Source organism: Haliotis asinina, chromosome 14 (assembly GCF_037392515.1).
Source record: "Haliotis asinina isolate JCU_RB_2024 chromosome 14, JCU_Hal_asi_v2, whole genome shotgun sequence".
NCBI classification, from domain to species: Eukaryota; Metazoa; Mollusca; class Gastropoda; order Lepetellida; family Haliotidae; genus Haliotis; species Haliotis asinina.
This window is the reverse complement of record NC_090293.1, coordinates 12,667,518-12,682,607: the sequence shown is the minus strand read 5'-3', so window position 1 is coordinate 12,682,607 and position 15,090 is coordinate 12,667,518. Positions and strand designations below refer to the sequence as shown.

Here is a 15,090-nt window from a genome sequence, read left to right as displayed (position 1 = left end):
TGTAGATCACCTGTATGTACTACATTTGTTTGTAGATCACCTGTATGTACTACATTTGTTTGTAGATCACCTGTATGTACTACATTTATTTGTAAATCACCTGTATGTACTACATTTGTTTGTAGATCACCTGTATGTACTACATTTATTTGTAGATCACCTGTATGTACTACATTTGCTTGTAGATCACCTGTATGTACTACATTTATTTGTAGATCACCTGTATGTACTACATTTGCTTGTAGATCACCTGTATGTACTACATTTGTTTGTAGATCACCTGTATGTACTACATTTATTTGTAAATCACCTGTATGTACTACATTTATTTGTAAATCACCTGTATGTACTACATTTGTTTGTAAATCACCTGTATGTACTACATTTGCTTGTAGATCACCTGTATGTACTACATTAGTTTTACCACACGTGTGTATACTCGAGTTTCGTACGACACGCGCGTTTTCCTGCTTTGTTTGTTGTTGGCGTAAAACTAACCTCACTCACATTCAAGCTGATATACACAGTGGACACGCCATTGTTGGAAGCGGCTGAAAATTTTGAAAATATTCTCTTCGAGTCCCTCCTGCTTCAGAAGAGGCAGAAGAGGTTGTGCAAGTGCTTTCTTAAATGATTTAGGTACAGTGTCATTAAGAAGACTGTGATTGACAATTTATGTATTGCCTGGCGGTAGAAGGTCCAGGTAATCCGGAACCAGATGTGTGTTCGTTTTGGGTGTTCTTTTATGAACTTGTTGATGTCAGACTCATACAAAGGTTCAAGTATGTCCAAACTTGCTTATGTAGGAGAGTGAGGCTTGGTCAGCAGAGTTAAGGTCCATCCGAAGAATTTCGATTTTGTTCAGAAGGAAACTGATGACATCCCACGCTCAAACACCACGGCGTGTTGATTCGAGTAACACTTTCTTCTTGTCTCTGTCCATTAGAGAGTGCATGAAGTTATCCACTGACCTTGGAGAAGTTGCCTCTCTCATGGTTGTCGGCTACTGTAGTACTAATACTATTCATGTTTACATCCCTACTGTCTGGTCTTGCTGCAGTGTACTGCAATCTAGTCCTGACTATGTCCCATTTGCCGTGGTCGTATTTTATTGATCAGCTGTGTATTCGCCACTGTTTAGGCTGTGAAACTCGTATTCTTTCTTGTCGCCGAGGTAGCGTATTGGTTAAAGCGTAATGGCAGTTACTTAATGACAGACCTAATACCGAAATGGATAAGCGAGTAAGTTAATAATTAACGTCACATCGGGAATGTCTCAGCCATATTGTATCAAAAACAATTGATACAATAACAAAGGAAAATATTTTGATGAGTAAAACCTTTCGACAATGGACAGTACAATACTGCAGTATCACAGTTATGAATATAAAACTGTCATATAAAACTAAAGTATACTAATGAAAGAAGACAATATAACATAAAGCCTGGGCTATAGATCGCCAAGGTAGATCCCCATACTAGGAACCATATGAACTAATTCTGAAATAATGCTAATACCAACATTCATCATATTGCTTTACAATCATTAACATGTATCTGCGACTGATTAATCACAATCACTGATGGGTGCTGGGCTATGGGAACCGTGTACACAGCTAGAATATATTTTTAGCGCAAGCATATACATGTGCATGCCTTGGCTAAAAGTTTCATGATCTTTATGACATCTTTATGTACACATAATTTAGTCACAATATCACACCAGGTCTTACTCTTTGCAAGACCAGAAACACAGAGAATCAGTCAAATTGCAGATACACCCTTTCCCAGATAGACCTTTCCCAAGGTACACCCTACCCCAGTTACGCCTTTTCCCAGATAGACCTTTCCCCAGGTACATCTTTCCCCAGGTGCACCTTTCAACAGGTAAACGGGCAAACCTCTCCTTATGTACAACCTTTACCCAGGTAGACACCTTTCCCCAGATACACCCTTCACAAGATACACCTTTATCCTGGTAAACCTCCCCGAGGTACGTCTTTCTCCAGGTACACCGTTCCCCAGGTATACCTTTCCTCAGTGTACACCTTTCTGGAGATACACCCTTCACAAGATACACCATTTCCCTGGTACGTACACCTTCCCGAGGTACGCCTTTCTCCAGGTACACCGTTCCATAGATATACCTTTCCTCTGAGTACACCTTTTCCTACATACACACATAGGGACACCTTTTCTCTGGTACACCTTTCACGAGGCACAGCTTTCCCCAGATACACCTTTCCACAGGTACATCATTTCCCAGATAAACCCTTCACAACATACACATTTCCCCTGGTACAACTTTCCCACGATACGCCTTTCCCCAGGTAGACCCTTCCCCGTGTATGCTTTTACTCTGTGTACGCCTTTCCCCAAGTACATCTTTCCCCAAGTACACCTTTCCACTGGTACTCCCTTTCCCATATACACCTTTCCCCCGATACACCCTTCCCCAGGTACACCGTTCCCCATGTACGTTCTCCAGATACACCTCTCCCCAGATACACCTTCCCCCTGACACACCTTTCCCTAGGTACACGCTTCCCCAGGCACGCCTTGGCCCAGATACACCTTTCCTCAATTTCACCTTGTCCCTGGTACACCTTGTCCCTGGTACACCTTTCCCCAGGTACACCTTTACCTAGAAAGGTCTTTCCCCAGACACACCCTTCCCCAGATGCCCCTTTTCCAATTCACACCTTTCCCGCATGTACACCCTTCCCTAGATACACCTTTCTCCAGGTACACTTTCGCCAGGTACACCTTTCCCCAGGTACGCCTTTCCACAAGTACGCCTTAGGTGATGTTCCCTCGAAAAAACTCAGTTGTACTGATCTGCACTTATGAATAAACACTAAAGTAAAGCGGGACAATGAGCAAATACAATAGCTGGTATACCTTCGAAATAGGTCAACTGTCCGCTCATTTAAATAATCATTCAAAATTAGTGTGGTACAACGAGCATACATTACAGCTGATATACCGTCGAAATAGCCCAATTGTATTAGAGCCCATACGCTCATTTGAATAAACAAAACAATAATGAGACACAATGAGCAAACTTGATAGTTGATATACCATCCTCCATCATAATTTATTGCATATTACATGATTGTACAGGCTATTCACGTCAATACTCATTTGGTAAACATAAACGTACAAAATATTAATTGGTTAGTCTGTGGATGCCATTGTCTCATCTACTATTTTGGGCGATCTTTTTAGCACAGTCAAAAAGAACAAAATTTCAATTTCCAACTATTTGTTTATCTATTTATATTTTCTAACAAGAGAATGTTTTAATGAATAAATGATGATGCATTCAGAAATGTAACCCGTTAAACATAGGTAAAGGTTAATGTATGCTTACCATAACCTGAAAATGTATATTTTGTTACACACGTAAGATGTAATTAATCACTATTCGGCGCTCCACTGCCAAATAGTCCCTGTGTATGAATACAGCAATCCTGACGAATCTTTATTCATAGCTGCTATTGTATCCGTACACTTGGGAATACTTTCTTCTATATTTAACATTGCGTTCGGGCCCCCCATGTCGGTCTTGACCCACCCGGGGTGAAGCCCTGCCACAAGCACCCCGTCGGGGAAAACCTCTCTCGCGAGAATATCCGTCACCATGTTGAGGGCACATTTCGAACTATTGTAGGAGTAGCGGAAGTCGTTCCTTTTGTTGACGTAGCTGATTAGGCTCAACTTGGAAGCGACGTTGATAATGGCCGCTCTGCTACAGCTGAAATCTGTCTTGTTTGCGGCTCGTCTCAGTAAGGGGAGGAACGCTTTAGAAATCAACAGTGGAGCTGAAACGACATAGCATCATGTAAGACAACGTACAACACAATTCCGTCTCTCATAATAGACTCAGTCGATATTTTCTTCTTTGCGACATTCGGCAATCCCATTCTAATTTCAAATCTCCAATCTGTAGGAAAACCCGTTCTCCCCATGAAGATCCCAAACACATTTAGAGACTGAACATTCAATATCAAGGGGATGGTGTTGTGCGAGGTGGGTTAGACGATTGGGCCTGAGCATTTATCGAGTACATTTCCTATGCGGATGAGCATACTTTGGTATATCTGATACTGAATGTCTTTACATAAAATCTGTTTGAAAATTTCATGAAACCTATCATATCTCCCAATCTTGGGAGATCCACCATATGAAAGACCAGTCTCTTTAACAAGGTACGAACATGTGACGCTCGGGTGACACCGTCATGGTCGTCATGTGACTTACGAATAAAATATCACTCCTTTTGATAAGGATTAGTTTCCATGTTTAAAAGCCTTGTCCAAAATGTTATACGTCTGTTAAGTCGTTAGTTCATGACTCTCATCTTCCAAATTCACCAAGAACAGTACTAGATACAAATTATGTCTCTAAGATATTTCTTAAAGAAAGAGGTGTGAACCATTTCAATATTAGCTCTTACACTATAACGCCACAGTTCAGACCCATTGGCGCTATTTTGGTATGAAATATGTAAGTAATTACATTCAGTGGGAGGAAATGATATTTCTTAATAAGCTGACAATTGGGAACCAGGCCTTTTTAGCTTGAAGGGCTGACGGCTGATGTCTTTGACCACAAAAGTCTTGATGAGAAAGTTACACTTTAATATTTATAACATGATACACCTTTAGTCTCTTGAACCATACGTCCATCTTTAGTGTAGTATAGCCACCATTTCTAAACACGACTATATATTATTTATCCAAATTCACTGGTACGTTTAACTACGAAATACCTGTCAAACACTTCATGCAAATTGGAACAAATTCTGATTACTTTGGTCGGTAACAAATATTTGAACCTACCAGTAACATTACAGTCAAAGTGATAGTTCATCTTCTCCCGTGTCAGTGATTCCAGGCCTCGTTCCTGATGGTTAACACCGGCATTGTTCAGCAGTAGATTAAGTCCGTCATCACCAACAACTTTCTCCACCTCCACCACAGCCGCAGCGATTTCTTCATCCTCTCTGACATCCAGCTTCACCATGCGGACACGTCCATTCTCTTTCGCTAACCGAGTTAACTCTGTGGCCTGGTCGGGTTGTCTGCAGGTAGCGAACACGTAGGTAGGAGGTTTCGCAAGACCCAGGAAGTGCTTTACAAACCCCAACCCTAAACCCCGATTGGCACCCGTGATAAATACGGATTTTGGAGACAACTTGGACATGTCCGCCGAAGGAAGCCAACAGTAACAGAATGAGGCGGCCGCGTAATAAAGGGCGGTAACCGCCTTTCCGGCAGTGACCCGATTTAATTGTTCGCTTATCATATCATTTTCATTGCAGACAATGCAGCACATGAAATTAGCTATCTCGTCATGCGACGCTAACCTCTTCATAACGTACAAATCACCTTATTAAAACATTGATCCACACATGTAAGGAGGTTTAACAGATTATTTTTTACTTTTCTGCATGTCAACAATATTTCAACTATTTGAAGCTAGAATTAATTGATTTAAAGTCAAACAGGTGTACATAAAAAGGAAAAATACAAAAGAATGTCACATATCAAGAGAAAGGAGAGAAATTTAGTATTTTGAATGTACTCAATATAATATGAACTTGGGTAAAATAGCCATTCATAAGCCGTGTCCACTCCTAGTCTGAACAAGAAACGTACATGTGAGCATCTGCTCCTTTTAAAGAAGTAAACCATGAAGTGGAAGTGGTCTATCTCCGGCTCTATAAGTGACACGGAAGATGATATGATTAACTGTGGCCGAGCGTTATACAGCATGTCAGGTGTTTGTACATGTATATCCAACAAGATTTGCGAGTTGAACCATCCATTTTGTAAAACGCCCAGATTTTATTTTATGTTAAGATGCATTTTTTTAAAATTCCTACCTCTTGGAAGATTTTGATACATCTTTCCAACGTTTTCTCTTACTAACAGAAGTTATACCTAATAATTTAATTTCTTTGACAACTTCGTTGTAGGTGTTTTTGAAAACAACATCTGGATCAGTGTGCGTTATCATTGAATAAGTGAAGATTTAGCTTAAGTAACCGTAAATTCATTATAAGGGACCACTTGTATACTATATACAGACAAAGCTGTAGCTTTCTTATAAAAGTTTATACCCGTGCAAATTGTCAACAAACATTGATTTATCAACATTAATATTGTTCATTGCGATGCAAAGCAGAGTGACCTCTAAAATGCTACTTTGAGGGGCTCCAGTTTCCTGTAGACGTAGTTACGAGATATGTGGAATCAATTCGATCGACCATTTCCTTTAAAACACGTGTTATTAAAGCTGGCACACACCCACGTTGTCCCGTGTTGATATCTTTTCACATGCTCTATATTCATGCTTCACCGATCCACTACCACATGAAACGCAAACTTTAATACTACCCCAATCATTGATAATTACTTCTACCTTTATGTTTGCCAAAATAAAACTTCGACCTCTATATTTGCCAAAACAAAACAGATAACATATTCTAACATGGAACCGCTCTTTTCCAGCACGTTTGGCTTTGCATCAGAAGCAGTTCAACAATAGTCGATGCCTGTCCCTAGACCAATACACAAATGTATGTTTATTGTGCTTCGGGGTCTCATCTCATTACGCGTTTGTATGATGAAATAATTGCTTATTCACAGATAATACATACTAATAAATAAAACGTGAATTTACTATGCGCTATTTTCCATCTGTTGCAGTTGCTCAAAACTTAGGTGTCAAGGACAGTACTTGGGGGACAAATGAGTTCCAAGTTTGAACCTGAAGACCGTAAAGATGAGGAGATTTTGATGTCAAAAGGAAGATAGTTCCAGAAGAAGGAATACAGACTGAAAATGATCACTGGGCGAAGGATTTGGTAAACCAATGTTGATTATTATGTTTCTGGAGACGTTCATTCAGATATGCTGGTCCACTGTCATGGTAACAGCTGTAGGTCAGAGATAGAACATCAACTCGATTCTAGTTTGTACTGGGAGCAAATGGAGATTCATCTATATTGGTTTTACGTTGGATTTTTTCCATAGCTGGAACATTTTGTACTCTCTGAAGTTTCCTGGGTAGATCTTGTCTTATGTTGATAAGCCAACTGTTGCCGTGGTCAATCCTGGACAGAATCAGAGACCTGAGTAACTGACTAGTGGCTTCCTGAGTCAACAAAAGTCTCATCGGGCCAATACTTCCCAGGTGGTAGAAACCGATACTACAGGTGTGCCCTACATGCTTGTCCATTGTCATATTACTTCGAGGTGGGCGAGTTGGCTAAACCCCAGGCTTGTGATCCAGCGAGGTTGAGGTGTCGGATCGAATCCACCTATGACAGGGTGTAAAAACCTTGGAGACAACTTTGTGTACAGACTCTTTTCGTGTTGTTACAACCCCTTGTGTACAGTACACAACCGTGTGCACTTAAAAGACCTAGTTGCGGGTACAGGAACGTGCTGTGGCTATGTGTCCCAGTCCACCCAGCAGTGAATGGGTACATAAATGGGTAAGTAAAATAAATAAATAGAAAGACACCAAGATCTCTCACAGCATCAGAAAAAGGTATTGATGAGACACCAATACGAAGCGAAGAGATAGACTTTCGCTTCTACAACACGTGTGTGTACTATATTTATTTGTATGGCACACGTGTGTGTACTATATTTATTTGTATGGCACACGTGTGTGTACTATATTTATTTGTATGGCACACGTGTGTGTACTATATTTATTTGTAGGGCACACGTGTGTGTACTATATAAATTTGTATGGCACACGTGTGTATACTATATCTATTTGTATGGCACGTGTGTGTACTATATTTATTTGTATGGCACACGTGTGTGTACTATATTTATTTGTATTCCACGTGTGTGTACTATGTTTATTTGTATGGCACACGTGTGTGTACTATATTTATTTGTATGGCACACGTCAGTGTACTATATTTATTTGTATTCCACGTCAGTGTACTATATTTATTTGTATGGCACACGTGTGTGTACTATATTTATTTGTATGGCACACGTGTGTGTACTATATTTATTTCTATGGCACACGTGTGTGTACTATATTTATTTCTATGGCACACGTGTGTGTACTATATTTATTTCTATGGCACACGTGTGTGTAGTATATGGCAGGCCAGTGCTCTGAATTTGTTTGTATGACACGTGTGTGCACTCGATGTTTTTGTACGATATGTGTGTGCACTAGATTTGTTTGTACAGGTGCGTTTCCGATTTCTCTGTTTGTGTAGTGGTTTGCTTCTACAAAATGTGTGTGGACTAGATTCAACCTCACTATAAACGTGTGTGTACGAGATTCCACCTCACTGTTCCGTGAAACGGGATTCCTGCTAATCCCTACGTCATAGCTCGGTAGAATTAAAGTCACACTTCAACTTACAGGTAAGTATCGTTAAACTTTATAAATTGTTTGTATGACAGGTGCTTGTACCAAATTTACATATTTTTGCATATTTATCCTACTTCATAATGCCATGTTAAAAATAAGCATTGATGCCACAGTGAGACGCAATAGACCCACGGCATATTGACTGGGCTTCACACATTGTACTCATGTGGGGAATCGAACCCGGGGCTTCGGCGTGACGATTTAACGCTTTAACCTCTAAGCTACCCAATCGCCCGGTTATGCCAGAAACTCGTATTTTTCGTGTATGGAACTTGGAAATACACCAGACTTGACACCAAGTGTTTCTGTAACATTTTATACCTTTACTATAGACGGGCATACGCAGTCAGTATGCATAATTATAATGAACATAAAACCATAAGTTGATATTACTTAGATCATTTCGCCACAACTAAAATCAACAACAAAGGCAAATTCAACCATTTATTCATTCATTCATACGATCTAACAATAGAATCATTCGGAGAATCAATGTTCTGTTCAAAGTCTGAATACGCGACGTTGATACACGTCCTTCCGTAACCTGAGAAAGTGTTGCCTGTTACATATAAAGGCTAATATCATACGATGGTGAATTCCTATTCGGCGTTCCACTGGAAAACAGTTCCTGTGTATGAATACAACAATCCTGAAGAATCTTTATTCATAGCTGCTAATGTATTCATACACTTCGGAATACTTTCGTCTATATCAAGCAATCCGCTCGGGCCCCCCATGTCGGTCTTGACCCACCCGGGGTGAAGCCCTGCCACAAGTACCCCGTCGGGGGAAACCTCTCTCGCGAGAATAGCGGTCACCATGTTGAGGGCACATTTCGAACTATTGTAGGGGTAGCGGAAGTCGTTCCGTTTGCTGACGTAGCTGATTAGGCCCAAGACGGATGAGACGTTGATAATGGCCGCTCTGCTGCAGCTGAAATCTGTTTTGTTTGCGGCCCGCCTCAGTAAGGGAAGAAATGCTTTACAAACCAACAGCGGAGCTGAAACAACATTACATCTTGTTAAATAGCCTCAAAATAATTTGGTTTCTGAAAAAAGACACACTCAATGTTTTCATATTCGGTGCATTAGCATAGGATCCGCATTGATAGATATATTTTCAATTCGGAACTTGCAGTTTTAACGAAACACGCCGTAACGATGACGCACACCCTACGGGCTCGGAGAACATAAACAAACCTCGAGGGTATACGAGTCCATGGACCCCGAACAGTGAACAACGCATTTATCTTACAGAACACCCGAATTTTAATTTTGAACTGTTTGAAGCACTTCTGTTGAGTGCGAGGCGAATCGCCATTTTGCAGACAACACAAGGAAACAAGATTTAGAGTTATCTCCCTTCCATCGATTATCAATCGCAAAACATCGGTATTTTCCGTGCTTGATGTGTGATTCAATGTTATTCGAGTTAAAAAAAGCACTACATTGAAGGACCAGAAGAGATCGGAATTCCCAGCGGTGTACATTGAAAATAATACATCGCCTGTAAGCGGGGTACATTGAAAATAACAGAATAGTGCTTAGCCAATCAGAAGGCGACATTCATGTGTGAGGTAAGATAAGGGAAGTTGAAGCCTGGTTTTCGGCCTGACGTGTGACAGTTTTAACCACCAAGCTGCCCCGACGCACCTCGCTTTTGGCATTAAAGTCGCACGCCAGTGAGCTGTCCTGTCACCAGCTGATTATATGAATGAATATGAATGAATAATTATATTTACTTATACTTGCCTATCACGCAAACATGTCAGAAGAAACTCGTTTATTTCAGGTACTTTTATTTTTATTGCAGGTTTGTATTACTTCAAGTAATTAAGCCTCTCAAGTTCAATACAAAAGTTGCTACATTGCTAACATGATAGCATTGCAGATAAATTTTAACTCACTAAATTCAAAGTAAAGCAACTATAAGCTATATATATGAGTGAGTGAGTGAGTTAATATTTAATGTCACATAAGCCACATTTCAGCCATATCGTGTCGAATAAGCTATAAGTTTACGTCATATATGTTAAGTATAGACTGAGTGAGTTTAGTTTTACGCCGCACTCAGTAATATTCCAACTATATAGGGGCGCTCTGTATATAATCGAGTCTGGACCAGACAATCCAGTGATCAACAACATGAGCATCGATCTGCGAAATTGGGAACCGGTGACATGTGGCAACCAAGTCAGCTAGTCTGACCACCCGATCCCGTTAGTCGCCTCTTACGACAAGCATAGACGCCTTTTATGGCATGCATGGGTTGCTGAAGGCCTATTCTATCCCGGGACCTTCACGGGTCCTAAGTGTCGACATTAGAGTGAACAAATAATGAAGGACTGAACAACCATTTCAAGTACAAAAAAGCATCGAAACAGATTCCACGGGGATAAACGAAAACCTGATGTTGGAAATTTTGGGAAGGTGTCACTGACTATATACTAAACAGCAAAGGAAATGCAATGATCGATAAAATGAAATGTCATAAAAGTAAGCGTTGACAGTTATGTCTTCTATTAATACACTTGACAAAAAGCCAGATTTGTGTTTCTTTTTCTGTTCAGTATATGTGATGACATGCAGTCTTCGTTTGGGGGTATCTTGCCCAACCGTTACCACTCGTCACTCACACAGTTTCCATTGAAAGGAATCACTGTTCCCTGGCGCCACTAGTAGCTCTTGTGCTGACGAAATCTAGACAAAGCAGATAACCTAAATAATAATTAATACATAAAATCAAAAAGAGGAAAATACAAGAACACAAACAAACAAAAATAAAAACACGCAAAACATACACACAAATAAGTAATGTCATCGTTGAAGTGATAATTAACTTTCTCCTGATGTCCGCGATGACAAATCACGTTTTGTTATGAAGTGACTGAGTGATTCCTCACGTGGGTGAGTGAGTGAGTTTTACGTCGCACTCAGCAATCTTCCAGCTGTAAACGACACATTAAAGTGTAATACCAAGCACTAAGGCTTTCTCCCCCTTGCAATCAGACGCTTCATTTTAGCAAAAGGTCAGCCCAAGTAAGGCCTGGTCGCAGTTTCTATCAGTGTCCGATCTAATATTTACGACTAGTGGATGTGTGTTGTGTCCGTACATTTGAATGTGTGTGTGTGTGTGTGTGTGTGTGTGTGTGTGTGTTTTGTGTGTGTGTGTGCGATTGCTGCACATGTTTTTGTAAAACATTCCTGTAGTATATATTTTGGTTTGGTCCTTATCATACTATTTCAACCTACCAGTAACATTACAGTCAAAGTGATAGTTCATCTTCTCCCGTGTCAGTGATTCCAGGCCTCGTTCCTGATGGTTAACACCGGCATTGTTCAGCAGTAGATTAAGTCCGTCATCACCAACAACTTTCTCCACCTCCACCACAGCCGCAGCGATTTCTTCATCCTCTCTGACATCCAGCCTCACCACGCGAACACGTCCATTCTCGCCCGCTAACCGAGTTAACTCTGTGGCCTGGTCGGGCTGTCTGCAGGCAGCGAACACATGTGTAGGTGGTTCCTCAAGACCCAGAAAGTGCTTCACAAATGCCAACCCTAAACCTCGATTGGCACCCGTGATAAATACGGAGTTTGGAGACAACTTAGACATGTCCGCCGAAGCAGGTCACGAGCAACAGAATGAGGCGGCCGTGTAAACAAAGGGAGGTAAATGCGACGATCCACCTTTCTCACAGTGACCCGATTTTCGTTTATCGTTTCATTGATATTGTCTACAATACAACTCATGGAATTACTTGCATCACTTATTTGTGACTGCATTGTGAGCGCCAGATCGGCATGCTAAGTTGACTTCATCATAACCTATAAATTATTGATCCACCGGTGTGAGGAGCTTTAACACATTACTGATGTCTAAGTTTTAGTCTGTCGTACAGACTCTGAAGTATATATATCCAAGAAAGCCCACGCAAGTCTAGAAAATGTGGCAAGTCTAGATTTCCATAGCTTCTGAAAATGAAGAAAGTCTCAGGACTCCATTTCATTGTATTATTTTTTTTCACTATGAACGTTTTTTCAGTAAAATCTTTTCATTTCAGAGACTAGCTGTTAGTCTAATCTATGTATGTGCTGTGACGGATCATTGTGCCCGGAAGATAATTTTGCCCTGAGGTGCATTGCCCGATCCTGGGACTCTATGATTTTGGAGCGCATCTCACACCTCCCACTCACCCCAATATTATTAAAAGTGCGCTTTTAAGATTTTAGTGAGTGAGTAATTAAATGAGTAAATGTTAAGTCAGATCGGCAGTATTTCAACCATATTGTGACTATATCAAGCTATATAGTTATAATAATTATACGGAAATTACATAAACCATGTAGCGCAAGAACAGTAAAACAACTAGTTTATCACAGATGTAAATTTGAAAACTGGTCATTAAATTTAAAACATTTTAACTAAAATAAAAGTATACAAGACGATGCAACCCTAGCTGGATTAACAGATAATCTGGCCATAAATTAAAATAACATAAATTCTACGATTTAAGACAGTAGTAAGTGGAAGTCGTGGTGGCTGAGTGGGTTAGACTTTGCCTGCTGGCGATTAGGTGCCTGACTCTGAGGGTGTGGGTTCGAATCCCGGACGGGACACAACTCAAAAAATGTACTAGAATTTGTACTTTATCAAGAAAGTGTAATCCCAAATATAACATATGTTAAGAATAGTAGTAAATTTAAATTTACTTTGAATGCTTTGGGACACGTACCGTTTGAGATTTTTCCTACTGGTGTGAAAGGAAAATTACTATCAAAGGTAATCATGGCTAATAAAGCGGTTGTGTTGGAAACGTTTATTTATGTTTTATTTGCAAATAAGTTTGGATAGAATCTGGATAATTGCAGAAATATAATATACAACCCATTTTCGAGAGACAACTTGTATATTATATTGAGATAAAGTTGTATCTGGAACAATCTACTCGATTTCTTTGTACGACACGTGTACATGTGTGTACGTGTGTGTGTGTGTGTGTGTGTGTGTGTGTGTACGTGTGTGTGTGTGTGTGTACGTGTGTGTACGTGTGTGTGTGTGTGTGTGTGTGTGTGTGTGTGTGTGTGTGTGTGTGTGTGTGTGTGTGTGTGTGTGTGTGTGTGTGTGTGTGTGTGTGTGTGTGTGTGTGTGTGTGTGGTAGATGTACATTGTATTCATATTGGAACCGAGGTTCGAATCCCGGACGGGACACAACTAAAAAAATGTACTAGAATTTGTACTTTACCAAGAAAGTGTAATCCCAATATAACATATGTTAAAAATAGTAGTAAGTTTAAATTTATTTTGAATGCTTTGGGACACGTACCGTTTGAGATTTTTTGTGGGTGTGAAAAGAAAATTACTATCAAACGTAATGGATAATAATGTAGTTGTGTTTGAAAAGTTTGCTTATGTTTTATTTGCAAATAATTCTGGACATCTGCGCGTTTAATTCCAGAAATAAAATACAACCCATTTTCGAGAGACAACTTGTATATTATATTGATATAAAGTTGTATCTGCAACAATCTACTCGATTTCTTTGTACGACACGTGTACATGTGTGTGTGTGTGTGTGTGTGTGTGTGTGTGTGTGTGTGTGTGTGTGTGGTAGATGTACATTGCATTTATATTGGAACCGAGGTATCCTATTTCATAATACTAGCCATTCTTACGAGGCAACATGTTATAGCAGTGATGCATCACTGAGATGCAGTAGACCTTAGCAAATGTACAATCATCATCGACCCGGCTGGTTCTATCAGAAATCATCAATATTGTCTTGATGCGGAAGGAAAGCCCACAGAGATGCAGGTCTGCCAGGGTTGGTGATGATAAACCAGGGAACACAGACAATCGAGACAAACCAAGATTCAAAACCACCATCACAAGTGTGTCGCATATACAAGCAAAGTAATACACAGATACGGATGTTCCATAGATTTAGAGGAAAATTCCCCAAACTACGAGACGACCCGGTTCGATAACCCACATGGGCAAAATGGGCCCGTGTCTGATACTGCTAAAATATTGATAAAAGCGGCGTATGGAACTAAGATAACTCACTCACTCACATTCTAGAGGATGTACACAATGAACGCAACGTTGTTAATGTTAAGACATCTACAAAAACAAAGCTGTATTTTACTAAATTCGAATACATAAACTAACAATAACAGCAAGAAAAATTTTAATATATTCATAACCACAAACCTTGTAGAGAACACGTTCGGTGCATTTTGAAACAAAAAGCCCGCCCAAACAAGAAACAGAATGCCATGGTTTTCAGGTGGTAATAGAAACATGAACGTACAAAATGTTAATTTATAAGCTATGAAATACTATTGTTTCACATAAGGCTATTTTCGAAGATCATTTGAACACGAATGAAACAACAAAAAATCAAACTCGAACATGTGTTCATCTATATGTTCTAACAGTAGAATGTTTTGAATCAGTGATGATCCATTCCGAAATGTAACGAGGTAAACAACCCTACCTGTTATATTATATTTTCCTACAGCACATGAGAATATAATTTGCATGTTACACAGTCAACTTCGCCAACAGAATGTACGACTTTCGCTACCCCTACAATAGTTCGAAATGTACCCTCAACATGATGACGGATATTCTCGTGAGATAGGTTCCCCCGGGTGCTTGTGGCAAGAA

At 40.0% G+C, this 15,090-nt stretch overlaps 2 protein-coding genes across 2 annotated transcripts; both read right to left on the bottom strand.

Annotated features, from left to right (window-relative positions):
- Positions 1-3,279: 3,279 nt before the first annotated feature.
- LOC137261515 (C-signal-like) lies at positions 3,280-5,213 on the bottom strand. Its single transcript, XM_067799272.1, has 2 exons — positions 4,845-5,213; positions 3,280-3,824 (listed from the first exon to the last, which is right to left on the bottom strand). The coding sequence occupies exons 1-2, from the start codon at positions 5,206-5,208 to the stop codon at positions 3,424-3,426; spliced, it is 765 nt and encodes a 254-aa protein (XP_067655373.1). The 5' UTR covers positions 5,209-5,213; the 3' UTR covers positions 3,280-3,423.
- A 3,635-nt stretch (positions 5,214-8,848) lies between these two features.
- On the bottom strand, positions 8,849-12,055 carry LOC137261242 (C-signal-like). Its single transcript, XM_067798956.1, has 2 exons — positions 11,670-12,055; positions 8,849-9,418 (listed from the first exon to the last, which is right to left on the bottom strand). The coding sequence occupies exons 1-2, from the start codon at positions 12,031-12,033 to the stop codon at positions 9,018-9,020; spliced, it is 765 nt and encodes a 254-aa protein (XP_067655057.1). The 5' UTR covers positions 12,034-12,055; the 3' UTR covers positions 8,849-9,017.
- Between the last annotated feature and the right edge of the window lie 3,035 nt (positions 12,056-15,090).

What these genes read in the sequence shown, in the direction of transcription:
- LOC137261242 (XM_067798956.1), bottom strand. Translation starts at nt 12,033, where the DNA reads ATGTCTAAGTTGTCTCCAAACTCCGTATTTATCACGGGTGCCAATCGA. An exon ending in CTTTGACTGTAATGTTACTG is followed by an intron (nt 9,419 to 11,669) that starts GTAGGTTGAAAT and finishes ATGTTGTTTCAG; the next exon opens with CTCCGCTGTTGGTTTGTAAA.
- LOC137261515 (XM_067799272.1), bottom strand. Translation starts at nt 5,208, where the DNA reads ATGTCCAAGTTGTCTCCAAAATCCGTATTTATCACGGGTGCCAATCGG. An exon ending in CTTTGACTGTAATGTTACTG is followed by an intron (nt 3,825 to 4,844) that starts GTAGGTTCAAAT and finishes ATGTCGTTTCAG; the next exon opens with CTCCACTGTTGATTTCTAAA.